This window comes from Nestor notabilis, unplaced genomic scaffold, assembly GCF_000696875.1.
Source record: "Nestor notabilis isolate BGI_N333 unplaced genomic scaffold, ASM69687v1 scaffold13076, whole genome shotgun sequence".
In the NCBI taxonomy this organism is placed as follows: domain Eukaryota; kingdom Metazoa; phylum Chordata; class Aves; order Psittaciformes; family Psittacidae; genus Nestor; species Nestor notabilis.
Window position 1 is genome coordinate 13,774 of NW_009932448.1, and position 20,517 is coordinate 34,290.

The following is a 20,517-nucleotide window of genomic DNA, read 5'->3' on the forward strand; positions in this document are numbered from 1 at the left end:
TAACTAATCAAAACCACAAGGAAGTAGTTGCAGAATACAGCCACACCATAGCTCTAAGCGACTGGCTGAGACTTCTCAAGTCTTGGCTCAATTTTGCCTTAAACGCCTTGCAGATAATTCTAGAGAACACTGCCGAATCTGGAACAGAACAAAGCAGGTGTCTTTGGAGTGTCAGTTTCAGAAAATACTTTTAAGATGAATGAGTTTTCAGGTCCAGGGAAATCAAACACCTCTAGAACAGTTGTTCCTAAAGTTCTTCATTGGCGCCATTTATACATTCAAATTTCATTTTCACCAGTTTAACCTTTGTGGAATTTTGTTCGCAGTAATACAGTAAGTAAACCATTGTGATAGAACAGGTTTGCGTGTCTGTAAACCCATTCTGCAAGAATTGGGTGGGTAGTTTGGTTTATCAACAACAGGTCACCAGCAGTAGGCAATCTGAAGACAGAAGATTTGAGAGCTATTAAGCTAAGTATATGTGCTAAAGCTGTAAAGAGTGATCGTTTTCATAACAACAGAACTTGCAAAGGGGCACATACAAATATACATGTTAAAACATCAATGGTAGTGAAGTAATGCTTTCTTGCTGGAAGGATGCTAAGAAATGTCATCCAACAGTGCCTCTTACTGACTTTAAAATATTTTATTCAGACATTTGAAAATACAAACAAATATTAATGAAACAAGATTAAAGCTGAGGAAAAGGACAACACTTCTATTAATCTAAAACATTCAGACAGCTTTATTGCCACTAATAACTTGAAAGTACAGTCCTATTTTCAGTTTGTACACAGTGATGCATTAGGTTGAGTTGCTCTTCTGGGGCTGTGCACTTTACAAAGAAACTGCTGAAAGCAGTGATCTGTGGTAAACAAAATGAAGAGTAGATCACTCTGGATATTTTTACTTTTAAAGTGAAAATGTCCTCGATGAAATCTATCTTTAAATAGCAGTCAAAGGACCAGGCTGTGGCATGCAGTTCACACATGGAAATCACAAACGAGAGTGTATCTGCTTTGGCTTCTTGTGTTAAATACGAGTGCTTTTCTGACAGAAGTGATGTGGGGTTGAACTTTATGCTTACTCAGTAGGTGCTCTTAAGGAGTATTTCCATAATTTTGGATTTTCTTCTTTTAATACCTTGTCCATATGTTTTGGGATGTTGAAGTAAATGATTAAAAAAGTCTTCATTTTAGCAGTCCAGTTTGATTAAGAAACTCTTACAATGTATTTCAGTTTCGTACAGTCTTTTGTGTTGTTTTGGCTGTCAATTAGAACCAAGGAGGTGTGCTGATGATTCTCTACTATTTCAGCAACACTGTCAAAGCGCTGGATAGAGAAAACAAAAATTAATCAGTGCTGGCTTCCTTTAATGCTCTAATATTGATGGTGATCAATGCATCATTTTTTTTCCTCTTTGCTTCTCCTAACATTGAAGAGAGTGGAGCTGTGACTGTTACCAAGTGAGATGCTCTACCTTTTAGTAAGAGCACTGATCCTGCTCTTACTAGTCCTGATTCTAGTAATAAACAGATTAAATGTGGACAGTGGAAGATTACTAGCTCTCTCTCATCTCATGCTCCTTTCCATTTGTGATTGCTACCTGCGCCAACTGAAGCACAGAGGTGTTATATGGCATATTAAACTGACACTGCTTTTAGTTTACCTTAATATATACCAGGCTGCAGACTGTGGCAGTTTGGAAGCTGTTTCATCTGTGGTTCAGCTATCTCAGAGGGAAGGTGGTCTCCAGGACTAATACGGTACAGCCAGCCATCAATGAGAACTGTGTTAGTTATGCAATTTTAATGCAAATTAATATCCAGAATCTGCTAGATCTGTTGCATTTTCTTTTGGTCTTTGGTCAAATACAGATTTTTGACTTTTTTCTGTTTTTTCTCTGGTCATTTTTTGACCACTTGTTGAAGGCCAGATGAGTTATTATTTATTCTGTAATCTCAAAACTGTTCCCTGGGAGACAGATAATTAGGCTAAGGCAAGCCTACTGTCACATCCCTGAAAAGCCTACTCCATGCAGCGATTACAGTTTATTGGTATTTGGGTTCCAAGTTTCGGTTTTGCTGTCAAAGTAACTATCTGTGTAGTGTATGATAATAGCCAATCAGTGACTTTTGCACTCCAGAACTCGAGTTAGAGTGTTTTCTTTATGTAAAAATGGGATTAGAAGTACTCGTTTTATAGAGGTCTTTTTTTGTTGTTGGTTGTTTGGGGTTTTTTTTGAGCATGGCTTTTTTTCCTTCATGATTTTCCAGGAAACTTAACTAGAGTCTTAGGTAGAAGAGTAGAAGACTATAAATGGCTGGAGAATTTATCTAGCCACTGCAGCTCTGGTTCTGACAATTTTCAGAACAATTCTATGAGTATGTTTTAAACATGATCTGTGGTTCTCATTACTCACAGTATGTGGGAACTGATGTTACACTGGTTTCTCTAGCTTGATAGATCAGTCGTTATATAGGGTATACTTTTATCTTGATGCAAGAAGAATCCTCTTGATAATAGTGTAATACAGTTAATCCTTGCTTATTAAAATTATATAACTGAAGATTGTTTGGAACCCCCTCCCCCCCACCATCGTCTCACCTCTTCACCACTTTTTTCTCTGCCCAGTGCATATTGTCTTGTTGACTCAATAAATCGTATAGGGATGTTGTACACTCTTCTATTGTAAAACACCACCAGTGTGTATGGTTGCCGTGAATCCTGTCCAGAACTCTTTCTTATTAGAAAAGATCCATCCTAAAGAGAGAAGAGTAGTAAGTGTATTCAGCTTATTTTTTCCAACAACTTAAGTTTGGTTTTAGCGTTTTCATCTGTATTAGCATTAAACGCTTTTCTCTCATCAGAAAAACTGTACAGAAGGAGAAGTAGAATGTATTCCTGGTGTCCAAGAGTAGCTTACAAAGGTGTCATTTAAAAGTCAGCTTTGCTGCTACCTGTTCTCTCTCAATCAGAGAAAGAAGAAGAAATGAAGATACAGTGGCAGCAGTCTGTTGGGGTCTACAGATTATTAGGAAATGAAGCTATTAGGTGGCAATAGGTAGGCAAGAAAGCAATGAGAGGTGAAGATACTTCCTCCAGAGCTGTAAAAAGCACTCTGATAAAGTCTAGCACCTACTGACACTAGCCCAGTGCTCGCTAGCTAGCAGTAGCCTACACTGGTGATAATCCCAATGCTCTGCCCCCTTTATCCTGCTTTGTGGAGTTAGGCAAGAGTGGAAATGTACCTGATGCTGAGGATGCAACTCTGCATGTTGCTATTCCCTGCTGTGACACTAGTTTTTGTACACAGAATAGTCGAGGGAACTCAAATTCTCCAAATACCTAAATGCGTAGTGTTGCTCTTTCAAAATACACAGCAGCATCAGCCTTTCAAAATAGGAGCTGTTTTTACATGAGCCATTGAACAGTGGTGGAGACCATTTAAAAATCATAGGGCTTTGCCTGCCATTTTGGTGGATGCACGCGAGCTGTCACATTTTCTTCAGCTCTCTAGTCTGTAACAGCTTTCTCTGCAGTGCACCAGTCTGAGTTACACTAACGCAACTTTGTCTTGGGACGGAAGCCATAGTTAATTTGACTACAGTAATTTCATGCTTGACAGTATTTGCTTGGCACAGTATTCTGACCTGTTCAGAATAGAGCTGATGTTCTTAGGATATTTCTGGTTGTCTTTTAATGTTTTTTATTTGAAAGATTTTTTTTTTCTTCTCTCCCATTAAAGTGACCTACCTTGTTTGATCGGTACAATGCATCTTCTGCAGTTTTCCTGTCACAGGTAGCAGCATACCATGCTTTACTATGAACACCAGCATCCTAGAAAGAGAGAAAGTGTGTTTCACCTGTCAAAAATGATAATAAAGAATATGGCCTGTAGGGGAGTTAGTACTAAATAATGACAGCTGTGAGGAACTCAAATGCAGAATACTTTAGAAAACACAGAATTCTTAGAAGTTTTTTTACTAAGAGCTCATTGATATTGTTGGGCAGAGGTAGGACAAAAAAACCCAAAACAAACTAGTGTGTCAAAACTGGTAACGTGTGTGGGATAGAAGGCTGATACTTGACAGAAGAGAGAAAGATACCTTAGAGAGAGTAGTCAGGTTCAACTGGAGGATAGTTTGGTATTTTTAAAGCAGGAAGCTATGCTAGTGTGATTTGAAGAGGGTATCCAGGAACTGGTGAGGAATAAATTGACCATTAACAGGAAGTGCTGCTCAGCTGTGGGCTAGCCAATGAAATGTCCAGATTTGGTAGGCATCTAAGCTTTGGGAATGAAGTTTCCTATATACTTAACACTTTTTGTGAACATGATCATGATTGCTTCCATCTGGATAGCATGGAGGTTGGGTTAAGTACATTTTTTACTCTTGTTATTTAATAAGGACAACTGGATGGAGTCCTACAAAACAGGAATAATTATTTCCTCTATTAATCTAGCAGTTCAGCTCCCAGTGCTTTTAACAGACATGTGAGATACACTTTCATTTCCAGTACTGTGTTGGATTGAGTCTATATATATACTTGTGTTTGAAACAGTGCTCTTATCTAAAGGCGTAAAATCATGTTTACTGTGGAGAAGGATTACATCAGTAACAGACTGCAAGAGTGGCTTATATTTCATAGAGTATCTCTTGGTTGCCTCATTTCTGCATATTATCCTCTGTGAGCACATCACCAAGTCATCCATCTTTCTCTCCATTTCGTTAAATGCTGGCAGTGTTCTTTACGGTAAATGAACTTGACCTGGTCTTCCAGTGGAAAACGTGGGCTATATGGATGGGGAAGTACATGGAAGATACAAAATAGAATGATTAGCACCCTAAAGATAGGTGGATTCTGTTTATAAGATAAATGGTCTCGTAACAAAGGAAGTGCAAAGATAAAAGAGTTGTGAGGACATGATGGCAGTTGGGAGTGAGTGTCAAGAGATGATAATTTGAGTAAGAGAAGTAGTGGTAGAAAACCACAAGATTGAGTGCACATTAGGGAACAGGAATGGAGTTTAGGGGAGGGGAGTGGGGGTTTTAGAGAGGTATGAAAAAAAAATGATACTCAATGGAATAACAGGATGAGTGATGAGAAGCAGTATATCCTAATGAATACTTCTGGGTATTAACCGTCCTGGTCATTTGAACAGTTTTGCTCCAACTCTATAGTAACAAGCTTAATAAAAAAATTAATTCGCCCTTTCCAACCCTAACCATTCTACGATTCTATGAGCTTTGTCACCTCTGTACAAAACAGATTAAAGATGAAGTTGTTAATTATGGTTGAGCTGGTCTAGCTGGCTTATCACTGCCAAAATGGGAATGTCTTGGCTTCTACCTTGTGCTCATTTTGTTGCTCATCTGATCTCACGATGAGATAATTCACTTATCTCACAGTAAAAAAACCCAAACAAACAAACAAAAAAACCACCCCAAAATCTCCTTTTTTAATCTTGTTTTCTGTTTGACTGCCAGGTTGTTTTTTGTCAATTTAATGAGTTGGCTCAGCCCATTGCAGGACCAGAGGAACACCAGAGAAGCCTGTGGCAGGGAAGGGAGCTGACCGTGAGAAAAGAGCAAAGCCTCCATTTTGGGGGCATTACACTGAATTCTTAAATTGGCTCAAGCCATAACATGTAACTTTACCTCCAGAGTTCTTCCATGTATTTCTCCAGTCACACTATTAATAGGAAAAAAGATGAGAGGAATCGCAGGTATGCAGAGTACTTGGCCAGTATGAGAATGAGGCCAGCAAACCAACCCTTGTTCAACAGAACAAGAAATCAACTACCCCCAAACTTTCTTCTAGCACTATCTGTGGCTTATAATCTGGAAGCAGAGAGCTGCTGCCAAAGTTTGGATGGGAACCAAACATATAATGAACCTTACGGGTATGAGTCATGTCTGCAATCACCAATATTGTGCAAGAAGCTGAAGCAAATGATACCACTACACATAATAGGTGGGAAAATGATGCTAACTAGCAGTTAATATATTTTCTTTCCTTAAAAAAACCCCAACATAATCAATAAAAAACAACCCCAAAAAACAACCAACCAGAAAAAGCCCCAAACAAAACAAAACGGATGTTTTATTAAGCTCTGGTTTTGCCGATGGCTGTTACATAAAAGCTGCAAATGTAATTGCTACAAGCTGTTTGTTTAGTGTCTGCTGGATTGTTTATTTGAAAGCAATTTTTGTAATAAATATCCAGTATGACATACTGTTAAGTTTTTCCAGAACTTCAAGTCCTTTGTGTTCTTCATGTTGTATTATCTTTCTCATGTCAGGCTTTAGAATATCCAATGTTATTGGCTCCGTATAGTAGAGCCTGTTTTGCACTCAACAGAACTATTTTTACCTTGTTTGTGACTACTAGGCTTATAAGAATGGCTTCGTGCATTTTGTAGTCTCCATCCAAAATTTAAGGAGAATAGCACTGAAATGAAAGTAACTTTGCATTTCGTTAAATTATTCAAAGCTTAATGTTGTAATGAAACACAGGAAGAAGAATTGGTTGTAAAACTGACAGCATTAACTGTAATGAGGTCTGTTTAAAGGAACAGAATGGAGTAAGACTAAAACATATAAGGGGAGGCATCACAGTGTCCTCTGAGAGAGGCAGCAGTGACTTTCTTCTCAGTTCTTAAATCTTTGCTGACACCCAAACCACAATAAATAGGGAAATGTTCATAAAAGTGATTCTACCCTCTGCATCCTGCTGTGTTGGGCTAATGAGCAGAGCATCCCTGTTTCCTTCTACAAATTTCTGGAATTTCTTAGCATATCACATCAGTGCAGGCTAATGCTAATAGCTGCAGATGGCCTCATTGTATCTGCATGGCGCATATTATTTTTTTTTCAGGACACAGTATGTACAGCTATAAGTTGGAAAAAAAGGCAATTAAAAAACTCTCTACAGCCATCTGTATCAAGGACTAGATTTCCATGTTTAAATCATGTTGAAGTATTATGAACTGGGGAGTCGGGAGAACCTGAAACTAAGAATCTTTTCCAGGTGTTGTTTAAAGTGACTGGTAGAATGCCAAGGTTTGGTATAATGCTATTTACATCTTTTTCTACATCTTGTTAAAGCTTCTGTGCTTTACGTTCTAAGCATTTTTTTGTATGAAAGCTAACATTCAGATTTTTTGTGCTACAGAAAATCTTCACTACAAAAGGGGACATGCATGTCCTCTACAAAAAGAGAATGAAAGGGGGTAGAAGTGGAAAAACTACCTTAGAGTAAGGGATAAGAAGATTTCTGTAATGCAAATTTACTAATGTTATACCTGGTCTGCAGTACTGGAAATAGATGAAATGCTGCTGTGAGGGTGAGTACCCAGAGAACGGTTTGCAGCTTCTGGCACTCCTAGAAAAGAGAAGGAACAACATGTATAAGTTTTCAGTTATATTATGCTGTAAGAAACCGATTTGTTACTGAAAGATCTGGAAATGCTTGACCTTGGTATGACTCAGGAAAGCTATCTACTGTAAATGGATGGGCCCTATATAAGTGCCTGGGACACTTGCCTGCACAAAAGAAGAGTCTTGCTTATAAAACAGAGAAATGGTTTGGTTAATAACAGTTTGAGTACCAACTTGGTTAATAGCCAGAGCTAGACTTCATATGCAAAACACACACCCCCCCTCCACACCACTCCCAAGTGATTCAGTGTAGCAATGGATAAAGAAAATGCAGGAACATGGTACAAAAAGCACTCAGCCCAGTGCAAGTAGTCATATAAGTGAGGGTGTCAGGAGAATTTATGTAGCTTAGAGATATTTTTTTACTAATTTAGTCCAACTGAAATGTTTCAATGTCTATGCAAGAAGCCTAGGTAGCTCAATACAGAAACAGAACTAGTAGGAAAGATTATGAAGCTTTAAATTATAATTGTAATAACAAAGCACAGTAGAAAATACCTATTAGGATGGAAATACAGATGTCAAAATGTTTAAGAAATTAGAAGGGAAATGGTTGAGTAGCATTGCATAGTAATGATATGGTAGAAATATGGGAAATAAGTATAGATAATTGTTTTCTGGTAAAAAAGAATCTTGGTCAAAGATAGTATAGCTGTCTGCTATGGGTACTTGTGATCTGAGTTGGGTAAAGATCAATATCATTATACTAAAGAAGATAACTGTACAAAGCTGAGGGGAGACATTTTAAGGGGCAATTCCAGCTCTCAATGAATAAATAATCATGTGAAAAAGGCTACTCAATATGAAGAATTTTGTTTCTTTTCTGTCAAATTTTGACTGACAAGCTGCCAAAGCTACAGCTGAAAAGAATGTTGTATAAATAATTACCAGAAGTCAGATGGAATTAGACTTTACAAAAGGGAATTAAAATAAGGGATAAGAGATTCCTTAGCTGTGTAGAAAGAGAAATGGGTCTGTCTGCAGTAAGAATTTTATAGATTTTAAAGGCCCTAGGAAATAATTTGAAGGGAAGAATATGAAGATTTGGAGGTAAAGGTACAACTAGCAAGACAAAAAATCTGAAATTTCCCAAGTAGATAAAATTTTACAGCTCTTTCATAAAACAACAGAGTTCTACAAAGAAGACACTGTACTTACTCTACTTTAGTAGAGCACTTGATACTGTGCTGTATGGGAAATTAGTACTTTCTGTGAAGAAGATGAAAGTTAGCACTATGCTTGCATGGTGACAAGTAAGAAATGGCAGGTTATGTTGAAGGGACATTAGTGATAGGGACCAACTATATCAGTGATGAAGTTGTTATTGGACCTGGCACAGAATAAGTGTGTTAACTAAGTTTACTGATCGAGCATTATTTAGCACCAGATGACCTTGAGGAATAGTTATACGTTAGGGTAAGAATTTAGGCTACAAGTTAAAGCACATCTATTGCATCATGCTCTGTGTGAAGCAGACAAATTTAGGAGCATCAGCCTATTGCATGAATATGAGCCATTATAATTCCACGCCATAGGAGATATAATTGCAAGATAAATCAAGCAAACATTTCCAGGAAATGGAGAGAAGTACTAGTAACAGCATGTAAGTTTAAGCTACACCACATGCAGATTTCTGTGTGCAATTTTCATCATCCATCTACAGTGTGAAAGATAGGTTCAGACTGAAGGATGTGCAGAAAAGGTCTGGTATGAAGGTCAGGCAAATGTCTGCTAACAAGAGACTAGAAAAATACTAGATCTGATTTACACTTCTTTGCAAAGAGAGTTCATACACGTATCACCTAATCTGTGTTTAACTGTGAATTAAAACAAAGTCCTGCTTTTAAAATATTATTTACAGAAAAGCTTTGGCATTTGTGATTATAAAAATACCTTCTTCCCCACCCCCCTCCCTGGAAAGAAAGAATAAATTGCTGGATGCAATAATGATCTGTCTGGCTTCTAGGCAACAGCAGCCTGGAACAGCCCAGAAATGTCATACTTAGGGTTCTTCTGTGGCAAGGAAGATTGATGGAATCTTTATTATTAAGGGAACTGACCCAAACTCCCCTTAGTAGAAATTTCCAGCAGTCACACATAGGAATGAAGCACCCAATTTCCATCAATTTATACAATAATCCTGACATATTCCCTTCATTTTACTATCTGAGCTAAGCCGCGGGATACTTGATCTCTTCTTTGTATGCCTTACAGAGACAAATGTTAATTCCAAACTAATGAATATGCATGGCATTTTGAAATAATCTTAATTTAGAGATTAATTTGAAATTGCAAGTTAATCACATTTTAATTCAAAATCTAAATTATACTTACTTGGCAGAATTGAGGACTTTGGGAGCAAAGGCCTGAAATAAATTTGAAGAGATTACAGAAAGGTCTGAGGAGATCTACCCAGTTCTGAAAACATTAAAGTTGTGTATTTGAAGCATGCAGTGGTAGGATGTGTTCCATCTCACCCATCTGTTCATTGAGAAATAAGGGCCAGATACAGGTATCTAAAAAAAAAAAAAATCATACCCCACTAGTACTGACCTAGTGCTGACACTTAGGAACTTAAACACACAAATCTCCATCACCGAATTAAAGGTTATATCCTCTCATGCTTTTTGGTGGCGTTTATAGTATTTGGATGCCTTTGCCATGTTTTAGATTTTGCTACTGTGAGGCTTCAAGAAACATGACTTTCCAAAAAAATCAAGAGAAGGCTACAGAGAATTCAGTGCTCCCGTTTGAACTTCTCACAGCTGTGTTCAGACCGAACAGTAGGAGCTGATGCAGTGAAATATTCAGAAGATGATGAAAAGAGATTTTACTTTTGGACACCACTTGGAAGGGGTGGAAGTGGAAGCTCTTGGCTGGAACCTCGTCGTCGTTCTGCTGCTGTGGGTTTTTCTGTAGTTTGGGAAAATGAATCACAAAGTCAAGATTTCTTCAGAAATATGTCATCCCAGATAAGACAGTAGCTGAAGGAGGGTTTCTTTTATTGTAACTTTTGGGGTTTTCCCTTACATGGCAGCTTGCCATCCTGCTCCTTTCTTTATTAACCAGTGGCATACCACCAAATTTCTAGACAAGTAGCTGCACTGTGAATGCCTGCAGGAGCTCAGTGGGAGACGTGCCCTTCACAAGGCGAGCTGCGTGACGTGGTGGAGGATGCTGGGGCAGGCTGCCTGCAAGAGCTCAGCCAGAGGAGGTGCGGCTGGCTGCCTGCATCTTACCCTTGTTTTAGACAGCAGCTCCTGCTGAGCTTGTGCCTGAAGGAGCTGCTGCCTTGCACAGAGGAGAGATGGATTTTCTGCCTGTGCGAGGTCGACTGGCTCTTGCCAGGAGTTGGCTCTGTGTGAGGTGGTTCTGGCTGAATTTAGAATGATGTGCTCAAGCTTTGCCTCCCTTCCCCCTACTTTGAGGGCTGTATGGCACGCTGCTGGTCCATTATGTCCTATGTTACCCTGCCAGTAACCTCAACAGTTTTACTGTGACTACTTTTAGAGAACAATGATATTCAGTGCAACTAAAGCTGGCCAGATCCAGTTTGAAACTGCTAAAACCAAACCGCCCTCAAAAACCTAGACTAAATTGAATGTGGTGGTGTTTCATGTTTTTAATAAAAAGAAAATTAAATTCTGATAAATGTCAACTTTTTTGCAGTAGTGGAGATAATTTACCTTCATTTGCAGTTAAGGTCTCTCTGGAAGGTAGACATGGCTTCTGCAATAAACCAGAAGGAAACCAAACATTAAATGGAGTATCACTTGTACAGCAAATGTTTATTTTTTTATACTTTCTGTGAACTAGTTTACTTTTAGAATTGACAGCATCCTGGAGGGATTAGGAGGGACGGACATGGCCATTCTGTGAAGAGCCTCTAATTCTATGACCTTGAAGCTTGGGATTTTGCAAAGTAGATTTGGAAAGAATCCCAGTTTGTGTATATAAATAGATGGGCAGAATTAAAATCTAGAGATGCATTCCTTTTTTTTCCAGTATAAGTTTATGGTGTAACAAATGTCTTGTTCTTATCTGAAGTCCAAAAATGAAGCCTATCCCAAATACCTGAGATTCAAAATTAAAACATTTTAATCTTTGTCAAGGTATTTTGACAAATGTCTGAATAAATTTTTTACTGAAAATTAAACTGTCAGTTTAGCTCACAGTAAAAACTTGCCCAACTTTCCAGTTTCTTTTTTTTTCCCCCCATCTTGAAACAAAGATAATAAACTGTCAATTTCAAAACATTTTTCAAATTAATTTCTTTGAAAGTTTCAACCAGTTCTCTCACTTTCTCCCACAAGAGGTTTTGAGGTATTTTTCTAATGATGAAATACTTACTGAAAATACTCTGACAAATTCTGGTAAAATCCTGCATCTTTTGTGAGCTATCACTCTCACAATAAATCCATGTTCCCCTTATGCAGCCTTATATATTTCAGGGACTACTTCTGAATGGCCTGTGTTCCCAGTTATTTCTCATTTTACTCAGTTCTTGCACTGTTTTTATTGTTACATCCTAGAGTATTGAATCCAAACATCCCTTTAATCAAAAGGTTTTCCTGCTTGAGCTTTCTCACTGCTGCACTGTTCAATATAACAGCACCCAAATATTTCCTCTCTTTATAGCTCTCTTTCCCCTATTGTCTTTATGCATTTATGCCACACCCAAACTCACAATAAAATTGTTCTACAGTAAATTAAAAATCACCTGTAAAATTATTGTTTGATTACACAATTAAAAGTCAACTTACTGGTGAATTTACTACATTAGAAGTTTTCTTTCTGCAGATTGAAGGAAAAAGAAAAAAGTATGGTTACTTAGCAGATACATCAATTCATTTAGCAAATAAGCATCAGGTTCGTTGATTCCCAAGATATTTCTGGCCAAGATGGAATGCATTTCCTTATTACATAGCTTTAGCACTTGGGGAATGTGGGGGGAAAATAAAAAAGATAGTAAGAGTGTCAGCTGTAATGTAGGTACTCAGGAAAGGTACTTATGAGACGCTCTGTCCAGTACTTAAAATGACAACATGGTTGGGGCAGAAGAGTTTTAATGAAACACACACCTTCCCACATTTATAGGCATGCATGTGCTATTGCTACAGTACGGGACAATTAAGTAAGCCAGCCAGCATCTGCCATCAGTGGCAGACAGTGAAGGACAATGCCACTGGCATAGAAATCTTATTCCTCCAGAAGTAACAAAATTAATAGCTTGCCTTTACCTAGTCAGGATATCTTTAATGAATGGCAATAAAAATTACTCCTGAATTCTTACTGCCATAGGCAAGGGTAGCTAGGAATTAGCTCCTAATACACCTACTAACCCACCCCCACCAAAGAAATATTTATTATTTTTTACTCACAGGCCCCTTGGCAACGGAGATGGAGCTGGTCCAGTGGGAAATCTGGATTCTTGTGTGTTACTGAAGCTATGATCTACAGATGCAAATGACATATTTAGTATGCAATATTAGCTGCAACTGAACAGTGGGTTTTTCTCACTGCCATTTCAGTGTTAATGTAATAAAAGCAAAAAATATCCATTGGTTTAATTTCTGTCTTAACATGTTTTCACACTCATTATATTTGAAAACAGTTCAGCAACATTTCTTGCTTATTGCTGACTGTTATGGATAAAATTTACACTGACACACTTCACTAGATGCTATAATTAAGGTCACCAGTGACATATTGCAAACAAATCCCACTCATATTGCCATGTTTTCAGTGCAGAATACTTACTTTCATGATTATTGTTTGCTTCATGTTCCTGTAATGGAAAAATGTGTTAGATTTGATAAGAAACTATTAAAAAGGGAATTATTAAATGGGAAGTGCATAAATAAATAATCTGGTCTTGGAAATCTGCAGCGATAGTTAAAGAAATATTTGCACAGAATACATATAATACCCAGAATACTTTTCATCGGCTTTTATGGCAACATTTGAAAAATTTTAGCAAACATCAATCTAATTTTGAACATTCTAATAATCTTGAGATTGCTTGTAGTATTGAGAAAACTTTGCCCCAAAATTTGCAATGGGACCTTTTGTTTTATGTTTCATGACCAGGCTGGAAAGCAGAAATTTTGCAGTAGCTTTGAATATCCTAAGAACATATCTTCGACTGAATAAAGGATACAGAGTAAACTGTCTTTTCACCATGCTAGAACTGAACCGATCCAACTCATTCCCTGCCTTCTTTTGAGATGCTTTCTTTTGACTCCCACTTCTTGTGTTTTAGGGAATCAAACTCCCATATGACGAGTACCTTTCAAAGAGGCACCAGTTATTAGTTTGTCCATCTTCATCCACCAGGCTAAAGGCTTTTCATTAATGTTGGTCACAAATGCATCCATTCTCTGGTTGGAGAGGTGTAATCCATCATCCAACAGCTGAGAGAGTGAGATGTGGAGAAATTTTTCCCCCAGTCAGCCCTGGCCTTTGAGTGGAACTAGGGTTACAGTTCTGTTAACATGATCACTGCTGGTTACTGTTGAGAATGGATTGAATGGAAGCAATTAACAGATGTTTTGGTTATTGTTTTGTTTTGTCAGTGTGCATAGTCAAGGATGGAAAGGCACTGCACTGAAAACTGTTATGCTCATTGCTGTGTTTTAGTTTAAAACTGTAAGGGCTGGCCATTTACACAAGCAAAGACCCAAAAATTTGTACTACACTGGGTAATTCCTTCCTAGGCTGACTCTTGTGCCAAACTGGATAACTGCAAGTACCCAGGAGCTGAACACACCCATTTTATGGATGAGTGTTTGTTTGGGAGATCCATCCTTGGTGCTGTAACTAACCCAAGTCTGTGGCCCCAGCAAAACAATAGTGTCTCTTGACTGTCTGCAAAGCTAAGAGGATATCCATCTCAGAGAGAATCTCTGAGATTGTTAATGGAGAGGTTACAGCTGCAATATGGGACTCGAGTCTGTTCTGAAGCAGTATTCTTTTTAGTGCTGATCAGAGAGTAGAATTTCTGTCCAACATTCTCCCTTCAGAAGGATCTCCTCCCCCTGTTGTGATTTTGTGATGAGGTGGAAGGGAAACTCAAATGCTGCTCTAGTTGTATGCACACCCTCCTCACCCCAAATACTTGATATAATTAGAAATTTAAGGACTGAAAGTAGACTATAAGATGTTCTTACACCACCTGCATTGTGTTACCATAATGTCTAATGCTATGGTATGAGCCCAATTTCCTGATTTTAAATGTCTAATTTCTCTATGTAGTTATTGGTAGAGCTGTTTATTTCTTTAGGACAGTTCATAGCATTGGGCTGGGTTAGAGTTTGAGGCACATAGCTTTTGGCACAGATACTGATGAAGCTGCTGTCACTCTGTTTCTTGGTAGTTAGCTCCTCATGCACCTTCTATGCATTTGCTTTTGCCCACTTGCTGTGGCTTAGCAAGTTTCCAAGCAGTTTGCTTCAAAAAACTTTTGTTCCAGCACAGTGGACAGACTAGGGACAAGAGCAGCAGCAGAATGACTCAAACACAGTCTTAGGAGCCCAAATCCTGTACTTATTCCACAGACTGCATTTTCTAGTGATACTGGTTACTCAGACTACATATTTTAGAAGGATTCCATTTTCAGAAAGTATTAATCATTCATCATCTGAGAGGAATGAAGCTCAAGGAAGATGCTTCAGAGTGGGCAAAATCAACCATTGCTACTGAAAGTAAGGTTCCTGGAGTTCAACTGGTGTTTTTTAGTACAAGAAATTATTTTTGTGGAGTGAAACATACATCCCTTAAAATACTTGAAATTTTTCTTGGATCAATACAGATACTCAATGCTTCTTAGTCCAAAAGATTAATACCCACAATTACAATATTAGATCAATCTGATATTCAGTCATCTGTTTCTGTTACTTAATCCAGATAATAAAAAGCATCCATCTATTTATATACATAAAACGCAGGACAACCTAAATGTAATACATTCTTTTATAGCAGCACATTAATTACTCACTGGTTTTGGATGAAGACGATTTCTGGGAAGAGGCAAAATATTTCTGGAAAATATACACAGTAGGTTAAGATGAGTAGGATTTACTTATTTAATTGCTTGGCTTAGATAATGTGTTTTAAGATCTTTAGAGGAGGAGTTCTGCAATGAATGGATTTAGTTGCGGCTATGCACCACTGTAGTGGTTGTAGTCATGCTGTGCCCTTAGTGTGGAACTACTCTAGAAGAGCTTCTGTCCTGGACCTCAGGTCCCCTGCAACTGTGCACAGGACCTCAAACACTGTAACACACACAGTGTTCTGGATGCCACCTACTCTTCCTGGGGTATGTGGCCTATTTTGTAAAATGATGTTCTAGAGATGAGGCAGTGGTTATGAAGCAGCTCCCTATGCTTCTGAAGACTTCTGGAGTGAAATAGGCTGCATACTCGAGCTTTCTTTGCCTCTTTTCCTCCAGAGGCTTGGAACATAAATCACTGATTTACTGTGTCCAGTTTCTTTACAAGCTAACCTCTGCCCCATCCCCTGCAAAACATCTCATTTGCAAGGGTGCAAAGATGGGTAATAGGACTTTAAACAGGTTTACAGGGATATTTTATGCCTGCACTGGATCCCTAATAGGATATTCAAGAAGACGGTACCCATTTGGCAAACTGACTTGAATACAGAATTTTGTAAGGAAATGAGAACTTTCAATTCTTACCTTGTTCCTACATCCCTAGTTATTTGTATGTCCTGACAACTGCTTATTGTCTGAGGGCTATGCAATAGAGACGAAAAAACTTTGTTTCCTATTGAAAGAAACTGCTGTTGACTTACCTGGAAGTATCCAGCTTAGGTGACTCTCTGGTCATGCTGCGCACATGGGAGTGCTCCATATTCTGAGCAGGCATAGATGGAAGTGGCTTAGGAAACCTAGTAAAATATGAATTAAGAAAGAAAATTATGCTTAACAACAGGAAGTATAAAAGCAACCTCTCTTTCTCCTCCCCCCTCCAAAAAAAAAATAAATTATGAAAAAGTACCTTTAAGGACAATTTCTTTTTAATGTATGTTATGTTTGAGTTACAAAAATTAACACAGAAATGGATGATGTTTGTGTAGATAATCTAAAGAGAGAATTACTGTATCTTCTAGAAAGAATTATCAAACTTTCAGTATCTAGATGAGAAAATGTATTTTCTGACAAGTTTTAAATAATGCAGAAACATTCACAGCAGTGGGTTACCTGGTTACCGGTGGTGGTGCTGGTTTTTCCTGTAAGAGAAAATGCACTGAATTATTTGGTTGCTTTCTGATTTCATAAAACATATCTTAGGATTCTATTTACATTATCTTATATCTTATTTTCATGTTGTGGTATAGATTTCTACTAGAGCTCTCATAATCTGCACTAGGATGGGAGAGGCAAGAAGTCACCACCAGTAAATCTGTGAAGTCCTGATCCTGCTTTGGCCATATGTCATGTCAGTACCAGCAAGTAGGAAGAAAATGACTGTGTCAGAACTGTCATTGCTACTTTGCTGGAGTTCTTCTTCTGGAAAGCATTGCCTTAGGCTGCTGCTTCCCAGACTGGATCACTATCACACAGGACCAGGAAACTTCAGCCCCTTCCCATTTACTCTGTTCTGCAGACCTTTTGAATTGATTTACCAGCTTTTCTGTGAAGGACGTGTCAGAGAGTTTTAAGTGCAGACAGAGACCGATTCCCATTCTTCCCCTTTGAAAGACTGATTTTTATTTTATTTTTTTTACAATCACATTTGTGCCCTGCCTGAGGGCACTGTGAGTCATAAACTGTAGAAAGGCCTTACCTCTTCTTCAGGAACCTCGTAGACTTCTGTAAGACAGAGAGGAGAATCTGCTCAGAGCTTGATTCTATCTCCAAAACTGTGGGGTAGTCTCACCCCTGGTCTTCTACGGGGGACTTCAGGAAAAGTCCCAAGAAGCCTGATAAACAGTCACCTGCGTATGAACCTTCCCCTGACCCCACAACCTTTTTTTTTGTTCTCCCTCCCCCCCCAGCAAGGTGAATGCTTTTGTTCTGCAAACCTGGGACAGTTTGGAAAAGATGTGTTATCACACATGTGGCAGCATTTAGCCTTTTCTTGACTCTGGGAAGAAGAGCTCAGGGGAATCCTAAATACAAGCTGGCTCATTTGCATGGCCAGCATCAGCATCTCTGATGTATTAAAATACATCTCTCTCTGTGTATTTAAATTCACAGATATTGAAAACCAAAACCTCCAGCATCCTAATCTATGTCTAGGGTTTTTTTCCAATGAAAATTGAACCATATTTCAACAACTCGTATCAGGCCTCATTGCTTTTATTGGGCTCAAAAGCATCCGAGTTCCCACCAGGGGGAGATGTTTTATTTTTCTAGTAACATCAGTCAGGAGCTGGTTATTGCTCGACACTGATTTACAGAAAGGCTAAGGTGGAAAATGGTATTTTAAAATGTCTGAGACTAACTCACAAAATCTTAAGTCATTCAGAAAAAAAACTTTTGCAGTTTACGACTTGGAAGCTAAACACATTGCTAATGAATATGCCAAGACTTTTAAAGAACTGTGTGATTAGGTTGTAAAGGTTACAAGGATATGCAAAAAAACCTGGTGTTAGCACAGCTAAGGAAGATGAACAAAGTATATCTGCACTTACAAAAGTAAATATGATTTCACTTATTTGCTTCTGCTTTTGTTTTGTTTTCCAAATAAACTACTCTTTATAGAACATAAATAGAAACATTTATCACAGGACATGGAAAACATCAGCCTAGACAGAATTTCTTCAAGGTTGAATCTTGATATGGTTTTAAGGTATTGAGTCTTGATTCCTACAGTGAAATGGGATTACTAACATACAGAGTCCTATAATTGTCTTTGCTGTATTGATCCATTTGCATTCCACCGCTAGAGCGTAAGACTAAAAATAAATTACTTTGGGGCAAATGACTTTTTCTATCTTTATTCATGCTTAAAACAGATTTACTATTCAAGCTAGGCAAAACAACTACTACAACACAGAAAAACTGAAAGGGGAACATATTTTTGTTTTACTGAAGATGTCGTATAGTTTGTGTTGTGAATACATCAGGTGTAATTTAATATCCCTCAATCTCAGGTTATTTTATTTTAACAGTGATACAAACTCCACATACCTTGCATATCAGAAGCAAGAGGCGGCTTTGGAGAAGTAGGGGGAGCTGACTTTGTTGTCTTCAGAAATGTGTTCACAGGAGCTAAAACATATTTTATTCATATACATATATAATTATGTGTATGTGTGTATAAACAGACACATATATAAAATTATGTATATGTATTAAGAACTAACTGTGACATTTATAAAATAAGAATAAATATTAAGTAGGTCCAGGTGACAGCCTTTTTGTGTGACCATGAACAAATCAACTGAGGCAGAAAGCAGCTCTCATTTTTAGTGTTCATGCATCCTGAATAGGTTTGATACTGTCAGTAATGTCAGAGAGGAGGACTACACACTCTCTCTATTTACTTTTCACCTTTGGACTGTAGTAGTTTCTCTCTCCAGCTGAATATACTTCAAATAGTGAGGTAAAAAAGTAATGAATCGAAGTCTGTCGTTATCTACTGAAAATCTGAAAATGCTTATTCTTCTCTTGAGGCAAGCAGAATTTTAATGCTGTGGCTCCCTTGGATGAGGAAGGAGATCACATAACATGAAAACCTTCCTTGTTGTACGAGGGCTGGACTTTGAAACAGGTGAGCAAGAGAGGCAGGAATTAAACAGGGCTTCCACTAAAGTTAAAAATAGTTTTCCTTGGCCTTGTCATGGGCCAAAGGAGCCAACTGCCTTTTATGCAGGCTGCATTGTGTTTATTAGATGCACTTCCACTCTTTGAACCTTAGAAACAGACATTAATTTGACCCTGATCCATTTTTTCCACTGTTGTTCCTAACAAGGCAGTAACTATTAGCTTAAATGACTAAAACTCACATTTTGTAGGTAGTGACATGCTGCTTTCTGTGGGTTCGATATAGTTATCATCGTCATTGTCCACTGGCACAATGTAATTATCCTATGAGAAATGCGGGACAAAAATCTACCAGTTAAACCTCCATCATGTCAACAAACTGTTGGGATAGACACCCTGGCAGCAGTTTACAATAGTTGCCATTTCACAGTGATGGCTATTTCAGACATTTATCATCCTATGTGGATGGGATTCCCCAAGACTGAAACCCCTTTACCAAAGTACTCCAGTTCCAGACTAGTGGGTAAAAACCTACCCATCCCGTTGGTCCTGGGGTAACCTTTGAGGTTGCCTGCAGCTTGTTACATGTAATGAACCTCTTTCATACTTGAAGTAGGCAGATATCCCCTAGGAATCAGCATGGTACTTGCAGGTCACTGTCTGTCATGTACAAAATTATTTGTGCCACAGAAGCTAAGAAAGAGACCAGGCCATGGCATTGCTCTGTAGTTTATCTTATGATTGGTGACATTTGAACTGTCAAAATAAGTGTATCTATAAACATTACCTCATCATCACTACACTCCTTAGGCTTTGGTGGTACTTTTGGTTTTACAGCAGGTGATGGCAATGGCAGAGATGGCATGGATAGTTTCTTTGGTCTGGACATGGCTGGGCTGGGCGCACTTGGGAGAGGTTTGCTGATGGTAGGGAGCTGCTGGTGACTGGTGCGATTGTCTTAATATGGAAGAAAACAACAGTTTCAGTTAAAATTACACATTAGCCTCTGGACTATCTTCTATTACCTGCAAACAAGTCTTCACTGTGGCTGCAGATCAGGTCAAAAGACAGACCTGAGTGTGTGCTGGTCCTGATGTTGCAACTTGCATGAAAAACAACCGTTACACAGCACAAAGAATGGGACTGAAACACACATTATGCAAGGTCCTCTGGGGTGTCATTTTAAAAATTCCTCCCCTTCTGAAAGAACATGTAGGTGAAGTGCTGATAAACTTTTATGAGTACGTATGTGTCATTTTAGCACTTTGACGATTAGTCTATAACAAGTAACAGTCTTGTATCATACAAAAATGGAAGCAGGCATCACGCCTGTTTCTTTTCCCC

At 38.3% G+C, this 20,517-nt stretch overlaps 1 protein-coding gene across 1 annotated transcript in view; it reads right to left on the bottom strand.

The window, feature by feature from the left end:
• Positions 1 to 1,070: 1,070 nt before the first annotated feature.
• Positions 1,071 to 20,517, bottom strand: part of BLNK (B-cell linker) — a 45,143-nt gene continuing 25,696 nt past the window's right edge. The window contains exons 7-23 of the mRNA XM_010016401.1: positions 19,961 to 20,130; positions 19,416 to 19,497; positions 18,598 to 18,678; positions 17,249 to 17,274; positions 16,663 to 16,691; positions 16,254 to 16,349; positions 15,439 to 15,481; positions 13,203 to 13,230; positions 12,824 to 12,896; positions 12,206 to 12,236; positions 11,129 to 11,171; positions 10,277 to 10,355; positions 9,777 to 9,808; positions 7,307 to 7,386; positions 3,757 to 3,840; positions 2,608 to 2,763; positions 1,071 to 1,332 (exon numbers count right to left, since the gene is read on the bottom strand). Coding sequence (XP_010014703.1) covers positions 1,213 to 1,332; positions 2,608 to 2,763; positions 3,757 to 3,840; positions 7,307 to 7,386; positions 9,777 to 9,808; positions 10,277 to 10,355; positions 11,129 to 11,171; positions 12,206 to 12,236; positions 12,824 to 12,896; positions 13,203 to 13,230; positions 15,439 to 15,481; positions 16,254 to 16,349; positions 16,663 to 16,691; positions 17,249 to 17,274; positions 18,598 to 18,678; positions 19,416 to 19,497; positions 19,961 to 20,130 — 1,253 coding nt within the window. The 3' untranslated portion in view covers positions 1,071 to 1,212. The remainder of the gene's footprint in view (positions 1,333 to 2,607; positions 2,764 to 3,756; positions 3,841 to 7,306; positions 7,387 to 9,776; positions 9,809 to 10,276; positions 10,356 to 11,128; positions 11,172 to 12,205; positions 12,237 to 12,823; positions 12,897 to 13,202; positions 13,231 to 15,438; positions 15,482 to 16,253; positions 16,350 to 16,662; positions 16,692 to 17,248; positions 17,275 to 18,597; positions 18,679 to 19,415; positions 19,498 to 19,960; positions 20,131 to 20,517) is intronic.